This window comes from Phoca vitulina, unplaced genomic scaffold (assembly GCF_004348235.1).
Source record: "Phoca vitulina isolate PV1807 unplaced genomic scaffold, GSC_HSeal_1.0 scaffold4, whole genome shotgun sequence".
Classification (NCBI taxonomy): Eukaryota; Metazoa; Chordata; class Mammalia; order Carnivora; family Phocidae; genus Phoca; species Phoca vitulina.
Window position 1 is genome coordinate 8,494,117 of NW_022589707.1, and position 20,022 is coordinate 8,514,138.

Here is a 20,022-nt window from a genome sequence, read left to right on the forward strand (position 1 = left end):
GCAGCTCTGTTTAAACCAGGGACCATGGAGAAGGCAGGGACCATGTCTGGCCCTAGTGCTAATAAATATTGGCTACAAGAGTGGTTTCTAGAGATGGACCCAGGAAAATTCTTTGTAATGTGAAGCACTATAGAAATCACAGTAAAAGGTGGTATTATCAAGAAGGGATTGGATACATTCATGGGCCAGAAATCTCTACCACTAAGAAGTGGAACTGAGGCAAGTTTGAAAGCTCTCCACAATGTTTCAGAATGTCTTTTCCCTGAGGAGGAAAAATCACGTAGGATTTTCTTTCTTCTGGCCACTTGATATTTACTGATGGCACTGATGGTTCTGACACATTTGTCATTAGAGTTACATTGATAAGGGGTTTCTTCCTTTTCCTTTCCTGAGCCTAGAATGCATGCATTGAACGGGATCGAAATTTGAAAATGTGGTCCCTACAGTGACTTCCTCAGGAGAAGTCCTGCTGTTGCCCCCGATAAAACTTCTAGACTCTGGTCTCATGCCTTTCTTGTCATGTTTCCCATCCAGATTTGGAACTTGGCTTCAAACAAACTAACATTCTTGAACTCCTACAAAATGAAGATGTCGGTCATCCTGGGAATTGTCCAGATGGTTTTTGGTGTTATTCTCAGCCTTTTCAATCACATGTAAGTTTTCATGATTAACTTGCTGCCCGTTGGTCTGACCCTGTTGTTGAGGAGCAGGGACAGAGCCGCCCATGTGGCCCCGTGTCCCTTTGTGCAAGAGTTTCCTTCTTCCTACGGGGAGTGCTTTGCCGTGTCTCTTGGCTTGAGCCAGGACAGGCTGGTTTGGTAGAAGTGGGACCTCTCTTTCTCCTGAGCTGGGTCACTCAAGTAGGAGTGTTCCTTTCACCTCAGAAATATTTGAGGGTTCAGAAACAGACTGGCAAGCCCATAGCACCTTGGGTCCCCTGACCTGAAAGGCCTCGGTCACTGCCATATCCAGGAGAAGCTCCCACCAGTGGGCAAATGGAGACGTAAGTACATTGGGGCCCACGTGCCCTCAGATTCTCAATTCCTTTTGATGTCAGCAGCCTCTCACTTGGGCTGTTCGTGTCTTATCTTTCCTTTCCTTGTATCAAGCTGCATCTCGGAAAACTTCTCAAACCTATTTTTCTAAAGGCAGCAATGTATGAAAACATGGAAAGTGGAATGTGGAATGTGCAACGTGGAAAACACGGACTCTTAAGCTTCCCCCCGGAAGCGACCCACACCACTTCTGTTCCCATTGGCCGGAGCCAGCCCCGTGGTGCCCCCGACCTGAAAGCTCATACAAGTGCAGATCTATTCGAAAAATCAGATATAGTTAGCGGGTCAACTAGTGACAATTAGTGACAGTGACCCTGGTACTGCTGCCTCCCTGGAAGGGCCACGAGAATTAAATGAGAGAGAATCCCGGAAAGTATTTTCTGGAGCAGTCTATCATTGGTTTCATTGTGTTTCAGGCCGGCCTCAATGATCCAGGGATCCTGTTTTATCGTGAGATCTCCCTTTTCCCTCAGATAACTCTTGCAATTAGCAAAGGGAGTGGGGGCCCTTTCTGACATTTTAACTTGGGGGCCCCCAACTTAGCCTTGTGGGACCCTCTCTATATCTTAGAGCGGGAGTTGGCAAACTCTTTCTGTAAAGAGCCACAGAGTAAATATTTTGGGCTCTGGAGGCCAGATGGTCTCTGTCACAACTACTCAGGCCTGGCGTTGGGGCATAAAAGCTGCCATGGACAATCTGTCAACGGATGAGTGGGTCTGTATTCTAATAAAACTTTATTAATGAACACTGAAATTTGAATTACATATAATTTTCACATATCATAAACTATTGTTCTTTTGAGTTTTTTGGTCAACCATTTAGAAATGTAAAAATCATTTTCAACTTGTGGAATGGGCTCAGTTTGGCCCATAAGCCTTAGCTTTCCTACCCCTGTCTTAGGAGAAAAAGCTTCCTAGTCGCCCTTCTATATCTTTGTGCCCTTGGGTGTGTTGGTATGAGCTAGGTGTGCAGGTCAAACCACCAGCTCTCCCTGCAGACCTGCCCTTTGCTTTGGACACTACCTTCCAGACCCTGGTTCTCTTGAATCTTTCCTTTCTCCTTTTCCCATCCCTGCATAATTGCTGCTTGCTAAGGGAGTAGATGCAGTGTGCGAAAAATGAACATTTTGTGCTTTGGGGAGAATAATTAGTTCCTGATATTCACTCAGTGTTCTGTCTTTCATGTGTGTGTTTCCCACCCCCAGATACTTCAGAAGAACTCTCAACATCATTCTGCAATTTATTCCTGAGATGATTTTTATCCTGTGTCTCTTTGGATACTTGGTTTTCATGATCATTTTCAAATGGTGCCACTTTGATGTCCATGTGTCCCAGCATGCCCCTAGCATCCTCATCCACTTCATCAACATGTTTCTGTTTAACTATGACGACCCTTCCAATGCACCCCTGTACAAACATCAGGTATTGATGGCGGTTTTTTTCTTCTTTTATGCACTTGATAACGTCACATCTCTCTCACACTCTTGAGCATTGCAGAGAATAGTTATTTGCAAGACTGAGCCATCTTAGCACCCACTCAAGGTTGTTGACACCTGGATGTCCTCATCAAAGACGTGCTGTGCCCCTCTTGTGGCTGCTCGTGGCCTCATGCGCTTGAGTCCTAGCTGTGTTCACCTCCTATAGGAGCAACAAAATTAGAAGAGAAAATGCCCTGTGGCGGGGCATTTTTTATGAAAAATAAAGATAATTCAGATCTAAGATAATAATCAGAGAAGACCTATACCTCTGAAAGCTCTTTTGAGGTAGCCCACTTTACTGTTGTAATATTTTTGTTATACCTCCGTGAATGGTATACGAACAACCCCTAGACCATGAGCACTAAATGAACATATTTGGAAGGTTCATTTACTCAGTGCCAGCGTTCGAATGAAAGTTCACTTGGATTTCCCAAACAAGTCTTCTCTTTTAGGCAAAGGACTCAGACCAACTATTTCATGCACTAACTCCTTTCATAGAGACTAAAGTCCTCACCTGGTTTGGAATATGCACTGAACTTTGCACAGTGAATGGCTTTTCCAGCTTTTTTCCCCCCTTCAAAACCCTTATTGGGAGTTGGCTGGTTTCCCTGTGCCCTGGTATGAAGATGCATTATCCTGACACAGTTTGAAGTTTCCATAGCCTCATTTTGGGGTCATGCAGCTGGAAGAGACGATGTAAGTTGATAACCCAGCCCCTTCCCAACACTGCCATGGCCATCGTGGTACCATGTTTGAATATCAAAGAAGAAGAGCAACAGATAAATATAAATCTCTGGTTGCTGTGTACATCGTGAGGTGGAAAACCTTGCATAAAGATGGACAAATGGCGATGAGGTAGCGCAGGAAACTAGAACTGGCAAGCGTGGTGTGTGTTTCTGAGGCTCCCTTCCCTCTTCTGAGCATTTCAGAGGGGAGGAGGGTAGAAGACTGAGGGGATAGGATGTCCCCACTGTTAGCAGGGTGAATCTTGTTACGACTGGCATAAAAATCGTCCCCTGGCATTCACTGAGAGCTTGGCCAGAACAGTAGAAGAAAAGTGAAGGTCTAAGAAACATTTTTCTTTTCCGCCCTCGAGCACCCAGTGTCCATGCCTTTTAGTAGCTCCGACTAAGCCTCCCCGGGCTTCCTGGTTCTTTGACCCAGCAGCTCTGAGTCACTCCTCCAAGTTGGTGACTAGGGGTTTTATAATAAGAGGTGGAGGCATGAGGACATGAAAGGAAATGTGTAGCAGGATGATGAGGTGGGACAAATTCTGGGTTTCAGCAGAAGCATCAAGACCATGGCTGCCTCAGCCCAGAGGGAGCTATGAGGGAGACAGCCAGGGAGAGTCCAACATGGCTACCCCAGAGCCCGGCGGGTGACTCACCCACAGCAAGAGCATGAGGAAGCTTTTTTTTTCTTTTTGAGAGGAAGTTTTTTTTCTTTTTGAAAGAGAGCAACAGAGCACAGATAATTATCTAGTCCTGGGAATATACAATTGCTAATTGAGATCATCTTTGTCACTTAAAGTGACCCAAGGGGTTTTGGCTACTAGGGAGTGACCAGTGAAGTCATGGGGCCTGCCACACTTTTCATGCAGGGCCAGGGGCTAACTATTCCCATGGGACAAGGGATAAATAACGTGGCCCTTATTATGTGCCTTGTGAGTACTTCTTGTTCACATATGGGGTGGGAGGATAGCAAGGGGGTACTCGAAGAGTAAGGAATAAGATAGTGAGTTTCCAGTGCCCACTCTGGATTGAGGCTGGGCACCACTGGACTGCAGTGGGAATACTCCAAGATGTAAAGGCGAATGGATACATTGACATGCTTTAGATCTCTCAAAATAAAGTACAACTAAAATGATCCATATTTATAATTTTTATCATGTAAGTTATGCTGTGTGATCACCTTGAAGTGATGGGATCTTACGATTTTGACCTCACAGCAAGAAGTCCAAAGTTTCTTTGTTATTATGGCTTTGATTTCTGTCCCGTGGATGCTTCTGATTAAGCCGTTTATTCTTAGAGCCAATCATCGAAAATCCCTGGTAAGTGCCTATTCATTTCCATTCACTCACTGTGGGTAAGAGTGTGGGTTCCTTGAACATAGAAGTCTGGGCTTTCAACAGAATGCTGGGCTTTGGGGGCCTTCTTATTTCCAGGACAATGCTCTATTAAATAGGGCAAGCACATTTAAATCTTATGTTTTGCAAACTTTGCTCAGGGTATGTGTGTGCATCTCTGTGTGTGCACCAAGTCTGCTGGTAGCTAATGACTTACGAGTCTGAACATGGTTGTGTTATTAGTTGAAAGTAAAAGTATTTTACTATAGTTTGAGTTTGTTGGTGAATATTGAAAGCTGTTTTTATCAGATTTTACAGTTGTGAGCTTTCACTGTATTATGTTACAGTGTGCTAGTGCAGGAGTAAAGAAATACAAATAAGCCAGATTCCGTTTATTTGTGATTTTTCCCTATTGCCAAACACCCATTTCAGCCCATTTCCTCCTTTTGTGTGAACTGCTCCTGAGCCTCGCATTTATTCAGGGAATGAAGAAGAGTTTACTATCAGTCTAAATCAAATAGGATTTGGGAAGATTGACCTCCCAGGGCACGTCAGAATCTAGAAATCCACATGAGCGCTGCTTGAGATTATCAGTCTCTGCTCTCTCTATCTACATCAGTGCAAAAGAGTAAGTGGAATGTGCTGAGATCACATATGTTTTAAGTGGCTGTAGATATTTTCAGATAAATTCATTCTTTTCTAAAATCTGTGGGATATTGACTTGGCTGAGTCAGGGACCTGGAGATGAGACTGGAGTTCCGGAGGTTCGTCCCTAGGTGGCGCCCTTTCCCTACATCACCGGCTTCTCTTCTGTTGTGTCTGGTCAGCCTTGACTAGTTAGGAAGCCTGTCTGGTAAATAAATTCAAGTGGGAGATGAATTTAAAAAAAGACAAAGCAAAGAATACTTGTTTATTGTTTGGCTAATTGGTGAGAGGCCCAGATGATAAAGGGCGGGTGAGGTGGAAGGTTGTCTGGAGGTGACCAAGTGTTTCAAAGGAAGGCGGCAGATAGCTGTTTGCCGACATAGATACCACTCTTTTCTGAAACAGCCTGTCCGTGAAGTCAAGTGCGCTTACGCCTAAGTCCGTAAGTGAGCCGCTGGCTCGCCTGACTCCCCAGACTCTAAAATAATAGCTTGCCTCGCTCTTTGCTCCACAAAAAGTGTAAATAGTTGCTGATCTCAACGTGGTTGATTTCTCGCTTTCCTCCACGATGACTTATATAATAGGGAAGGAAGTCAGAGGAGGTTTTCTTAGGCTGCCGTCTTGGATGACACCCCCTAAAACGACTCTGGGTAGCAGGAGCTCCCCGAGACTGCGTGGAGGCCTGTCTCCTTGGGCTCTCCTTGGAATGCATAGCTGTTGGTTGGTCTTTTAGGCTGCCGATTAGGATCCTGGTAGTCCTTTTTCATGTTAGAAACATTTCTACCACCTCCATCCAAGAGATGATTGCATAACGGCATTATTTGGGCCACCCAGGTGCCCTAGTTTCATTTATTCTTAAATGCTATGTAAGGGGGATCATAGAGTACGCCGTCTTTTGGATCTGGCTTCCTTCATCCAGTGTCATATTCCAGAGGTGTGTGTGAAGATGCGTGTGTGTAGAATTGCTATATAGTATTACTGTGTATGAATATACCACAGTTTATTTATCCATTTGTATATTGATAGTTATTTGGCTTGTTTCCAGTTTTATTATATCTTCGTTTATTTTGTTTTTAATTAAAATTTTTTTATTATGTCTAAAATACCAGTATAGTTAACATATATAGTGTTACATTAATTTCAGATATACAATGTAGTGATTCAACAATTCTATATAATACCTGATGTTCATCACAGTAAGAATACTCTTAATCCCTTTCACCTATTCTACCCATCCCCCCACTCACCTCTTCTCTGGTAACCACCAGTTTGTTTTCTGTACTTAAGAGTCTGTTTTTTTGTCTCTTTTTTTTCTTTGTTCATTTGTTTTGTTTCTTAAATTCCACATGAGTTAAGTCATATGGTATTTGTCTTTCTCTGATGGACTTATCTCGCTTAGCATTATATCCTCTAGATCACCCATGTCATTGAAAATGGCAAGATTTCATTCTTTTTTTATGGCTGAGTAATATTCTAATACACACACACACACACACACACACACACACATATCACCTCCTCTTTTTTTCATTCATCTGTTGATGGGCAGGTTGCTTCTATAATTTGTTGTCAGTAATGCTGCAATAAGCTTAGGGGTACATATATCTTTTCAAATTAGTGTTTTCATATTCTTCGGGTAAATACCCAGTGGTGGAATTACTGGATCATATGGTACTTCTATTTCTATTTTTTTGAGGAGCTTCCATACTCTTTTCCACAGTGGCTGCCCCAGTTTGCATTCCCACCCATACTACACAAGGTTTCTTTTTCCTCTACATCCTCTCCAACACTTGTTGTTTCTTGTGTTTTTGATTTTAGCCATTCTGTCAGGTATGAGGATATATATAGCTCATTGTGGTTTTGATTTGCATTTCCCTGATGGTGAGTGATGTTGAGCATCTTTTCATGTGTCTGCTAGCCAACTGTGTGTTTTCTTTGGAGAAATATCTATTTGTGTCTTCTGCCAATATTTTAATTGGATTATTTGTTCTTCTGGTGTTGAGTTGTGTAAGTTTTTATATATTTTGGATACTAACCCCTTACCGGATATGTCATTTGCAAATATCTTCTCTCACTCAGTAGGTTGTCTTTTAGTTTTGTTGATTGTTTCCTTTGCTGTGCAAAACCTTTTTATTTTGATGTAGTCCCAGCAATTTATTTTTGCTTTTGTTTTCCTTGCCTTAGAAGACATGCCTAGAAAAATGTTGCTATGGTTGATGCCAGAGACCTTACTGCCTGTGTTCTCTTCTAGGATTTTTACGGTTTCAGTTCCACATTTAGGTCTTTAATCCATTCTGAGTTTATTTTTGTGTATGGTGTGAGTAAGTGGTCTAGTTTCATTCTTTTGCATGTAGCTGTCTAGTTTTCCCAACACCATTTGGTGAAGAGACTGTTTTTTTCCCATTGCATATCCTTGCTTCCTTTGTCAAAGATTAATTGACCATATAATCATGGGTTTATTTCTGGGCTCTCTATTCTGTTCCATGGATCTATGTGTCTGTTTTTGTGCCGGTACCATACTGTTTAGATTACCACAGGTTTGTAATATAACTTGAAATCTGGAATTGTGATACCTCCAGTTTTGTTCTTCTTTTTCAAGATTGCTATGGCTATTTGGGGATCTTCCTTTGCTGTGCAAAAGTTTTTTATTTTGATGTAGTCCCAATAGTTTATTTTTGCTTTTGTTACCCTTGCCTCAGGAGACATATCTAGAAAAATGCTGTTATGAATGATGTCAGAGAAGTTACTGCCTGTGCTTTCTTCTAGGATTTTTATGGTTTCAGGTCTCACATTTAGGTGTTTAATCCATTCTCAGTTTTATTTTTGTGTGTGGTATAAAAAAGTGGTCCAGTTTCATTCTTTTGCACGCTGCTGTCCAGTTTTCGCAACACCATTTGCTGAAGAGACTTTTTTTCCCATTGCATGTCCTTGCTTCCTTTGTTAAAGATTAGTTGACCATATAATTGTGGATTTATTTCCTGGCTCTCTGTTTTGTACCACTGATCTATGTGTCTCTTTGTGCCAGTACCACACTGTTTTGATCGCTACAGCTTTGTAGTAAATCTTGAAATCTGGGATTGTGATATCTCCGGTTTTGTTCTTCTTTTTCAAGATTGCTTTGGCAATCTTTTGGGTCTTTTGTGGTTCCATACAAATTTTAGGATTGCTTATTCTAGCTCTGTGAAAAATGCTGTTGGTATTTTGATAGGGATTGCATTAAATCTGCAAATTGCTTTGGGTAGTATGGACATTTTAACAGTATTTGTTCTCCCAATCCATGAGCATGGAATATCTCCATTTTTGTGTGTGTCATCTTCAATTTCTTTCATCAGTGTTTTGTAATTTTCAGAAATACAGGTCTTTCACCTCCTTGGTTAAGTTTATTCCTAGGTATTTAATTCTTTTTGGTGCAATAGTAAATGGGATTGTTTTCTTAATTTCTCTTTCTGCTACTTCATTTTTAGTGTATAGAAATGCAACAGAGGGCGCCTGGGTGGCTCAGTTGGTTAAGCGACTGCCTTCAGCTCAGGTTATGATCCTGGAGTCTTGGGATCGAGTCCTGCGTCGGGCTCCCTGCTCAGCGGGGGGTCTGCTTCTCCCTCTGACTCTCTTCCCTCTCGTGCTCTCTGTCTCTCATTCTCTCTCTCAAATAAGTAAATAAAATCTTTAAAAAAAAAAAAAGAAATGCAACAGATTTCTGTACATTGATTTTGTATCCTGCAACTTTACTGAATTCATTGATCAGTTATACCAATTTTTTGGTGGAGTCTTTCAGGTTTTCTATATATAGTATTATATCATCTGCAAATAGTGAAAGTTTTACTTCTTCCTTACCAATTTGGATGCCTGTTATTTCTTTTTGTTGTCTGATTGCTGTGGCTAGGACTTGCAGTATTATGTTGAATAAAAGTGGTGAGAGTGGACATCCTTGTCTCGTTCCTGATCTTGGGGGAAAGCTGTCAGTTTTTCACCATAGAGGATGATGTTAACTGTGGGTTTTTCATATAGGGCTTTTATTATGTTGAGGTATGTTCTCTCTAAACCTACTTTGTTGTGGGTTTGTTTTTTTTTTTATCATGAATGGATGTTATACTTTGTCATATTTTTTTCTGCATCCATTGAAATGATCATATGGTTTTTATCCTTTTTCTTATTGCTATGGTATATCATGTTGATTGATTTGTGAATATAGAACAACCCTTGCATTCCAGGGTAAATCCCACTTGATTGTGGTGAATGATTTTTTAAATGTATTGTTGGATTCAGTTTGCTAGTATTTTGTTGAAGATTTTTGCATGTATGTTCATGAATCAGACAGAATGGTGTGTAGTTTTCTCTCTTTTTTGTGGTGTCTTTATCAGGATAGTACTGACCTCATAGAATGAATTTGAAAGCTTTCCTTTCTCTTCTGTTTTTTTTGGAATAGTTTGAGAAGAATAGGTATTAAGTCTTTAAATATTTGGTAGAATTCATCTGTGAAGCCATCTGGTTCTGGACTTCCATTTATTGGGAGTTTTTTGATTACTGATTCAGTTTCATCATTTGTTGGTAATCAGTCTGTTCAAGTTTTCTATTTCTTCCTGCTTCAGTTTTGGGAAGTTATAGGTTTCTAGGAATTTATTCATTTCTTCTGGGTTGTCCAATTTGTTGTAATATTCTCTTATAGTCCTTTGTATTTCAGTCGTGTTAGTTATTATTTCTCCTCTTTCATTTCTGATTGTGAGTTCTCTCCCTCTCTTTCTCTCTTTTGATAAGCTAATGGCTTATCAATTTTGTTGATCTTTTCAAAGAATCAGCTCCTGGTTTCATCGATCTGTTCTTTTTTTTTTTTTTTTTTTTTAGTTTCTGTTTTATTTTTGCTCTAAACTGTATTATTTCCTTCCTTGTACTAGTTTTGGGTTTATTTGTTGTTCTTTTTCTAGCTCCTTAAAGTGTAAGATTAGGCTGTTTGAGATTTTTCTTGCTTCTTGAAATAGGCCTGTATTGCTATAAATTTTCTTCTTAGAACAGCTTTTGCTGCATCCCAAAGATTTTGGACCATTGTATTTTCATTTTCTTTTGTCTCCATATGTTTTTTGATTTCCTCTTTGATTTCTTTGTTGACCCATTCATTGTTGAGTAGGCTGTTAATTAACCTCCATGTATTTGTGTTCTTTCCAGACTTTTTATTGTGGTTGATTTCTAGGTTTATAGCATTGTGGTTGGAAAAGATGCATGCTATGACTTCAGTGTTTTTGAATTTGTTGAGATTTGTTTTGTGGCCTAACATGTGATCTGCTCTGGAGAATGTTCCATGTGCACTTGAAAAGAATGTGTATTTTGCAGTGTTAGGAAGTAATGTTCTGAATATATCTGATTCATCTGGTCCAATGTGTCATTCAAAGCCACTGTTTCCTTGTTGGTTTTCTGTTTGGATGATCTATCCATTGATGTAAATGGGGTGTTAAAGTCCCCTAATATTATTGTATTACTACGGATTACTTCCTGTATGTTTGTTAATAGCTGCTTTATATATTTGGGTGCTTCTCTGTTGGGTGCATATTATTTACAATTGTCATATATCTTCTTGTTGAATTGTTCCCTTTATAATTATATAGTGTCCTTCTTTGTTTATTGTTATAGTCTTTGTTTAAAGTCCATTTTATCCAATGTAAGTATTGCTACCCTGGCTTTCTTTTCACTTCCATTTGCATGATAAATATTTTCCATCTCTTTCCATTCAAACTGCATGTGGCTTCAGGTCTGAAATATGTCTCTTGTAGGCAGCATAGAGATGGGTCTTGCTTTTTATCCATCCCATCATCCTATGTCTTTTGATTGGAGTATTTAGTCCATTTACATCCAAAGTAATTATTGATAGATATGTATTTATCGCCATTTTGTTCCTTGCTTTGTGGTTGTTTTTGTAATTCTTCTCTGTTCCTTTCTTCTCTTGCTTTCTTCTCTCACCTTTTGGTGGCTTTCTTAAGTGATATAATTGGATTCCTTTATCTTTATTTTTTGCATATTTATTACCAGTTTTTGATTTGTGGTTCCCATTACATTTATATATAACATCTTCTGCATATAGCAGTCTATATTAAATTGATGGTCACTTAAGTTTGAACCCATACTCAAAGCACTAAACTCTTACTCTTCTCCCCTTCTCACATTTTAGGTATGTGGTGTCATATTTTACATCCTTTTATTTAGTGAATCCTTGATTCATTTTTATAGACGTACTTTAATTTTACTGCTTTTGTGCTTCTTACTTTTCTTACTCCTGCTTATGATCTTTCATTTCCACCTGAAAAGTCCCCTTTAACATTTCTTGTAGGGCTGGTTTGGTGACAGTGAATTCCTTTAGCTTTTGTTTGTCTGGGAAGCTCTTTATCTCTCTTTCTATTCTGAATGATAGCCTTGCTGGAGAGAGTATTTTTGGTTGCAAGTTTTTTTCTTTCAGAACTTTGAATATGTCTTGCCTCTCTCTTCTGGCCTGTGAAGTTTCTGCTGAAAGATCCCCTGATAGCCTTATGGGACTTCCCTCGTATGCAACTGTTTTCTTTTCTCTTGCTTCTTTTAAAATTCTCTCTTTATCACTACCACTTTAATTACTATGTATTTTGGTGTGGGCTTCCTTGGATTGATTATGTTGGGGGATCTCTGTGCCTTTTGGATCTGGACTTCTGTTTCCTTCTCCACATTCAGGAACTTTTCAGCTGTTATTTCTTCAAGTAAAATTTCTGTCTCCTTTTCTTTCTTCTTCTTTTGGGATGCTTGCAATATGAATATTATTACACTCAGTAGTGTTGTTGAGTTCCCTTAATCCATTCTCATTTTTTATTATTCTTTTTTCTTTCTTTTGTTCAGCTTTGATTACTTTCCATTACTCTGTCCCCCAGGTCACTGATCTGTTTTTCCACTTCCTCTAATCTAGGCTTTATTCCCTCTAGTGTATTTTTAATTTCAGTGATTGAGTTTTTCATCTCTGATTGGTTCTTTTTTATGTTTTCTATCTCTTTACTGAGGGTCTCACTGAGGTCCTCCACTCATTTCTCAAGTCCAATGAGTATCTTTATGACCATTACTTTAAATTCTTTATCAGGCATACTACTTATCTCTGTTTCACTTAGCTCTCTTGCTGGGATTTTGTACTGTTTCATTTGGGACAAATCCCTCTGTCTCCTCATTTTTTCTAATTCTCTGTGTCTGTTTCTATGTGTTAGGAAAGTCAGCTACATCTTGTGCTCTTGAAAGTAGTGTCCTTATGAAGAAGAGGTCTTACCTCTGTTCACCAGAATATCAGTCTTCAGGGAGGTCCCCTGTGTGTGTTGTGTGTGTCCTACTGTTGTGGCTGAGCTATGTTTGCCTTTAGTCTAGTCATTTGCAATGACTCTTTGCCTGTTGTGGGCAGGGTTTGGTCCCTGTGTTGTTAATGAGCCAGTTTGGGCTCGAGTTGGGACAGACCAGGCATTTGCCAGAGATGCAGTAGCACTGAACTGCAGGGCACTTTCCCTGTGTTGTCCCTGAGAAGCTTTTGTTGGTGGACAGGGCCTACCATCAATCCCGATGTCTGCCCCCAGCCTACTGCTGGGGCCACTCATGAACAGGTTTGTGTGGTTATCTTCCCTTCTCCCCAGGGCAAGAGTCACTTTGGAATGGTGATAAATGCTGTGGGCGCTGCTTGCACAATGCCATGCTTGTGGTGCTGCTTTGGATGGACTCTTGCCAAGGGTGGGTTGGAGGGGGTGGTTGGCAGAAAAGCATGGTGGGGGGTAGGGTAGGGTTGGGGGCACTGTTAGCAAGGTGGGTGGAGAATGTTTGCTGGCTGCACTGGTTCCCGCAGGTGACTGTGTATCTAGGCTAGGGGTTGGGGGAAGGAAATGGCGAGGCCAGCTCTTTTGTTCTTGGAGAACTCAAAGATCCTTGCCACCCTAGTACTAGTTCTGAGATTAGTAAGTAAATCTCCTTCCCTTATATCCCTTTTCTCCAAACTGCTGCTTCTATGCTGCATCTCAGTGGGCTGCTTGTTGTGCTCTTTCTTTAAAGGTGGGGACTCAGTTTCCTATCCCCTCTAACTTTCCCAGGGTGGAGCCTGCTGATTTTTACAGTTCTAGGTGTTAAACCCCATTGATTGTAAGAACTTGTAAAGCTAAGCCCCTCTGGTTTTCAAAGACAAATGATACGGGGCTTTGTCCTCCTAGTGTGGGTGCCCTGCACCTGGGGTGCCTGGTTGGAATCTACTCCTCTCCCTTCTCCAAGCCTGTGTGTCCCTCCCTCCCATGGACAGTGTCATGCGTCAGTTTGTTTCCTAACTGCACCTTTGCCCTTCCTACCATTTTTTTGGTTTTTTTTTTTCTTTTTTTAATGTGGCTTCTTCTCTACCTTTAGCTGTGGAGAGTCTGTTCTGCCAGTTTTTGGGTCATTTTCTGGGTTCTTTGCATGGATATGGGTGTTATCTAGGAGTATCTAAGGGACAAGGTGAGCTTAGGATCCTCCTACCCTGCCATCTTCCCTCGAAGTCCCTGGCTTATCTCTAGTTTTAGTGATTACAGATAATACTGATGTAAATATCCTTGTGCATGTCTTTTGGTACATGTGTTTTCAGAAAGTTGTCAGTAACTAATTTAAAATTGAGTTGTTGTACATTTGATTTCACTGGGCACCCAGCTCAAAGATTGTGAGATGGTTAGTAGAAGATGGGCACTAGGATTTATAAAGTCCAGTATTATGCTTCTGCAAACTTATTCATGTTCATTTTAACCAACTCCAGGATAATGACCAGGAAAGGCTGGAAATTAGGGATTGAAATGGAAAAACTATCTTCTGTGTCTTGTTTGGGATTTTCTTCTTTAAGTTAAGGGGGAGAGAAAATAGGATTTCAGGAAGACAAAGTCATGTTAACACGAGCCATATCCTTCATCATGGGATAAGGAACTATGGGGCCAAGGGGAAAGGCTTACCCAGAGTCCCCACTTGGGACCTGGCACCCTGGAATTCTTGTCCAAATGGACTCAAGTCCATTTCCAGGCCCTACCAAGTGCCAACCACACAGTGGCATGGGTACCACTAGACCCTGACATGGGGCAACTCTTTTTGGGGAGTGTGGGTGGAACATGGACACTGTGGCGGGAGTGTCCACATGTGTGCACACATGGCCCTCGTGCTGTGGGATGAGAACAGAAAGGAGAAGGAGAAGGTGCATGCCACAGTGCAGGGCCAACTCACCTGTGCTGCCGTGTCCTGGTGTAGGGCTCTGAATTTGAACCTGACCTTTCAAGTTCCTATGAGCCTTGATTGATTCATTGATTGATTGATTTATCAAGATAGGAGGGTAGAACATATCTTATTTAGGGGTCTGTGGGCTTGACTTATAACTCTTAAATATTTAAATATATGACATGTGGACTTCCATTTTTACCTTTGCCTAAAGCTCTGCAAATATTAGATTGTAGACCCACTAAAGAAAGAAAGGTAAAAAGACCTTAATGCCTAATTTGCAATACTCCACCCATAAAATCATTCTAGGAAATACTTTGGGCATGGGACATTAAGTTTCAGAGTAACTTGAAAGAAATAGTCTATTCAAACTCAGGGAGGGGCGTCTGGTTTGCTCAGTTGGTTAAATATCTGAGTCTAGATTTTGGCTCAGGTCAGGATCTCAGGGTCATGAGAGTGAGCCCCATGTTGGGCGCTGTTCTGGGAGTGGAGCCTTATTCCTCCCTTTGCTCCAGCCCTCTTCCCCTACTCTAAAACAAATCAACAAGCAAACAAACTCACGGATAAAACCAGGCCAAATTATATGCTGACTACACCTAGATTTTTTGTCCTTGAATTTTTTCTTAGCTGTTTTTATAAAGTGATGTTTTTATTTTAAAAGAGTATATTAGTGTTGAAAAAGGGATTGTGTTACTCAGTTTGGACTGCTATAACAAAATACCACAGACTGGGTGGCTTATAAACAATAAATTGATTGTTCAGTTCTGGAGGCTGTGAAGTCCAAGTTCAAAGCCTCCAGTATGTTCATCATTGTGAGGCTCCCCTTCCTGGTTCTTAGCTGGCACTTTCTCACTGTGTCCTCACATGGTGGAAGGGGCAAGAGAGTTGCGTGGGGAATCCTTTATAGGGTCACTAACCCATTTATGAGGGCTCCACCTTCATGACCTAAGTACCTCCCGAAGGCCCCACCTTCGACTACTATCCTCTTTGGGGCTTAGGATTTCAATATAAGAATTAGGGGGGATACAAACACTCAGACTATAGCAGTCATTAATTTCTCCTAGTTAATTTTGCCTGCAGAAATCTAGCTGTTCAGGTCACAAGGCTGTGTCCAAAGTACAACTGACTATTTTATGATATTGTGTATATATATATTTTAACAATAAAAGGTACTCTTGTACATGCACTGGTTTACTGTAAAGACAGATTAATTTGGCACATTCTGGAGCACCATGGAGAAAAGCACATGTTCTGGAATCAGATTGCCTGGGTTTGAATCCTGGCTCTGCTACTAACTAGCCTTACAAGCTGTGTGATCTTGGGTACATTTCTTAACCTTCCTGTGCTATAGTTTACTTCTCTGTAGAATGAGGTGATAATTGTGCTCATATGAAAAGATTGTCATGAAGCCTAAATGAGATGATGTAGAGAGAGTTTAGAACAGTGTCTGGTACATACTTAATACTTAATGACAGCCTTTATTTTACGTAGAATAAATTGTAATTCTAATTCTAAGGGTGAATTTAGTGCTTCACTTCCTTGCTTGCTGACAGCTGCAGGCCTCCAGGATCCAAGAAGAAGCCACAGAGGACACTGAAGGTGACAACTCCAGCCCTTCCATGAGCGCTGGCCAGAGGGCTTCTGCAGGTGCCCATGGGGCTCAGGATGACCACGAAGAAGAGGTATGTGGGACTCGGTAGTTGACAAAGACTCCCCAGTCTGTACAGATTCTAGATGTGGGATCTCATCAAGGATGATTGTCAAATATTTACCAGCCAGTAGGGCATGGCCACCAGCCCATCAGAAAGGACTTGGGCAGTGGATCTGGGAGGGTCAGGAGGACCGTGCTGGTGGCAGCCCTGTAGCTGAGGAGTCGTGGGATGTTGGGGAGGTTGCAAGGGAGGGGGAGTGCCTATAGGGTCAGAACAACAGCTACTCGGGGTGCCTGGGGGGCTCGGTCAGTTAAGTGTCCAACTCTTGATTTCAGCTCAGGTCATGATCTCAGGGTCAAGAGATCTCTCCCTCTGCCCTGTCTCTAGCTCACTGTCTCTCTCTAAAATAAATAAATCTTAAAAAAAAAAAATAGAAAAGAACAACAACTCCTCACCAACCAATCTAGGAGTGTTTTAACATTTTAACCCAGGTGCTGCTGTCTCTGTGAGATCTATTGGCATAGGAGGTCCTCGATGTTAGTGAGGCCTCCTTGACCCCAAACCGTGCCCTTGGCAGTCAGCTACATTTATTAGGAGCTGTCCAATCAGTGCCCCTCAAACCAAGAGCCGAGCCCAAATCTAGCCCTGTTGTTGAAGTCAAAGGCGGGTTATTTACTCCCAGCCCCCCTCCCGGACACGAGCTTGCCCGGCAGCCTTCCCCTCTTTGTTCTCCTGTCCCCACCCTGGCTCTATTGGGACTTCGCTGACCTATCTTTGTAACATTATCTGCCTCTCCTGTGAATTCAGGAATTGTTCTCTTTCCTCCTCCCTCCCTGCCCATTTCTGTCCACGGGCAGTCACTCTCCCTCAGGAATGTGCCACATTTTCCCAGATGAAGCAGGTGGCTGTTTTTATCCCATCACTAAAACACCCGATAAGCCTCAACTGGCTGGGGGTTTTAACTGGAGTTCTGTTCTAATCCTGGAGTGGGGACAGGGTTCTTGTGAAGCCTGAGGGAGGCTAGAAGAAGCTCCCTTTGTGGTGTTAATGACTAAAAAAAAAAAAAAAAATACCATTTAAACTAATGGATGGCCAATTAGAATTAATGAAAAATCTGGATCAAATGTTTCCGACAAGATTCCAGGTACAGAGAGTAGCCCATATTAGTGGCTATTAATATTACTGAGTCTGTCAGACCTGCTGGGATGTTTTAGAATCCAGCCCACACATCATCTGACTCATCCCGTCCCAGCCTGTCCAGGACAATCTCTCTCCTCTGTTCTCCTGCCCTCAGGATTTGCCCAGTCAGGGTTCCCCAGCTGCTTCTGCAGTGAACGGGCTGCCTTTGTTTGGGTGACTTGAGGCGCCATTCGTAGGTCCCTTCCCCCGAGTGCAATCATGTGTGGTCTCCTGTGGCAAAGCAAACACAGGCTTGATTACATTGTCCCCTCAAAGTCCTCTCTGACCTCTCTCCACACCCGGTGTTGGCCAAACTCAGGGTTAAGGGCACAGCTCTTCAGACTGCCAAGTCCGCCCAAGACTTCCGACACTAGCCACAGGTTTGGGGATCCCCAGGACCACCCTCTCTTCAGATCATTCAGTTACAAATTCAGGGTCCCTCACATTCCCTCAGGGCCAATAATCCATAGAACGACTTAGAGAACTCAGTAAAGTGCGATCCTTACAATTGGGGTTTTATTGTAGCACAAGTATAGAAATCAGAAGCCGCCAGAGGAAAAGGCACATAGGCAGAATCCAACTCTGGGAGGGTTCCAAATTCCAGAATTCTTTTTTTTTTTTTTTTTTTGAAGAGAGAATGAGAGAGAGAGAGAGAGAGAGAGCACAAGCAGGGGGGAGCGACAGAGGGAGAGGGAGAAGCAGACTCCCCACCGAGCAGGGAGCCTGATGCGGGGCTCGATCCCAGGACCATGACCTGAGCCAAAGGCAGACGCTCAACTGATGAGCCACCCAGGTGTCCCAAATTCCAGAATTCTGTGTCCTTCGGGAGGCATTCATCTGCCAGCATGTGGCACTATGCACACAGCCTTGTCAGCCCAGGAAGCTCACCTGCGCTCCCGTGTCCAAAGTTTGATTGGCGTTTCATTCCATAGACTGGCAGCCCTGTGGTTGTACTCGATCTCAGCCCCATCTGCTCCCTGGAGATTGGACTGTAAACACTTGGCTCCTGGTCTCAACCTTCCAACCACAGAAAGGATCCGATGTGGTCCCAGGGGCTACCATGAATAACAAAGACAGTTCTTTCACGCGGGAGATGTGAGGAGTTTAGAGCTTGCCTCCCAGGAGCCAGGACAAAGCCAGCCCTCTCCTTGGTGGGGTTAATGCTTCACTACACATCCCTCCTTCACCTTGACTCTGTCTCTCCACTCTCTCCCTCTCTGCCCATCCCTGTCCTTCACTTCCTCCCAGCTCTTTTCCTTGCTGAATCAGAGACATGGGTTCCTGTCTGCTCTCCATGGCTCCTGACATGGGTGACCACAGCCCCCATTCCTTCCCGGGTTTCTCTGCAACCTTGACCATAGCCCTGTGGCTCCTCCTGGCCTTTTGACCTTTTCTTTGCATCATCAGTTTTGTTCTTTCTCACCTCCAAATGAAGATGTGTTCCAAGCCTAGGAGCTCTTCTTTCTGTGCTCTTTCCCTTGTCTATCTTCCCAGTCCACTTACCTCCCACCGTTGCTCCTCCCACAGCTGAGGTCCTAGGTGTCCCATTTCCAGCCCAGACTTTTCTTCTGAGCCTATCCTGCCTCTACTACTGTGTGCTGAGAGATGCTACTTGTGTGGCCGGCTGTCACCTGAAGTGCAACACATCTGAGTATATCAACTCATCTCCTTCTCCAATTTTCCATTTCTATCAATGCCATTCTTTTAGCTGCTCAGACTCAGGTGCCTCAGAGCCCTGTACGATCCTGGCCCCTCCTGGGTGAATGGCCCTTCTGTGTCCCCACCATACTGCTGATTCTTGATTATTGCACTTTCTGCGCACATTGTCCCCACCAGACTGTGAGCCATGCGAGGGCTGGGATGGTGCCAGTCGGATGGTTGTCCCCACAGCATCAGAGTGCGTGAGGCCAACAACGGGCTATCGCTGTCTGTGTGCTGTTTCATCCTCCCCACCCCTAAGCTAATCAACAAACAGGCTCTTTTGCTCACCGGCTTTGCCCTTGCTGGTCCATTTTGTCACCAGATTAATCTTCCTCCCAATACTTCTTTATGTCGCCCCTGCCCCCTGCCCCGCCGGCCACTTTCTACTCAGATGCTTTTTATGGTTCCTCATTGACTCCAGGTTATTTTCTCAAATCTGTCCTTTCCTGAAACTTCAGCACCTGGTCTCTCCTTTCTACTCCTTACCAAATAAGCTCCCACTTCCAGCCAAACTGTTTTCCTCGAGAACTCGCCTTCCCAATGTTCCCAGCCTTTTCCTTAGCAGGAGTCATTTCCTTCAGAACGAATGGTCTTGCTTATCTTTTACTTCCGGATGCTTCCCCCTCCTTCAGCGCCCATCTGCCTCCTGTGACGCCTTACCAACTGTTCTCTCTTCTCTGAACTTTTTTCAACTATTTCTGGGAAATGTTCCTGCACACATATTATATCTCCTACTTTGTGCTGCTAGTTCTTTTCCTACGAGTATGTTAATATTTGTTTTCCCCTAGTTCAACTGGAAGCGACTTACGGTGGAGCTCATGTTTTATTCATCTGTGTCTCATTCGTGATACCTTCCATGGAGGAAATTCTTAATGAAATTAGAATAAAGAACTCTCTCTTTCAGTTCAATTTTGGAGACATCTTTGTGCATCAAGCCATCCACACGATTGAGTATTGCCTGGGCTGCATTTCAAACACAGCCTCTTACCTCCGGCTCTGGGCCCTCAGCCTGGCTCATGCACGTGAGTGAGTGGCCCTCAGGGTCACAGT

At 42.7% G+C, this 20,022-nt stretch overlaps 1 protein-coding gene across 1 annotated transcript in view; it reads left to right on the top strand.

Moving 5' to 3' along the window:
- The window catches only part of ATP6V0A4 (ATPase H+ transporting V0 subunit a4), a 51,464-nt gene that overhangs the window by 26,508 nt on the left and 4,934 nt on the right, over positions 1–20,022 (top strand). Inside the window, exons 14-18 of the mRNA XM_032401161.1 lie at positions 535–653; positions 2,260–2,476; positions 4,481–4,582; positions 15,994–16,122; positions 19,877–19,994. Of these exons, the coding sequence (XP_032257052.1) occupies positions 535–653; positions 2,260–2,476; positions 4,481–4,582; positions 15,994–16,122; positions 19,877–19,994 (685 nt within the window). The remainder of the gene's footprint in view (positions 1–534; positions 654–2,259; positions 2,477–4,480; positions 4,583–15,993; positions 16,123–19,876; positions 19,995–20,022) is intronic.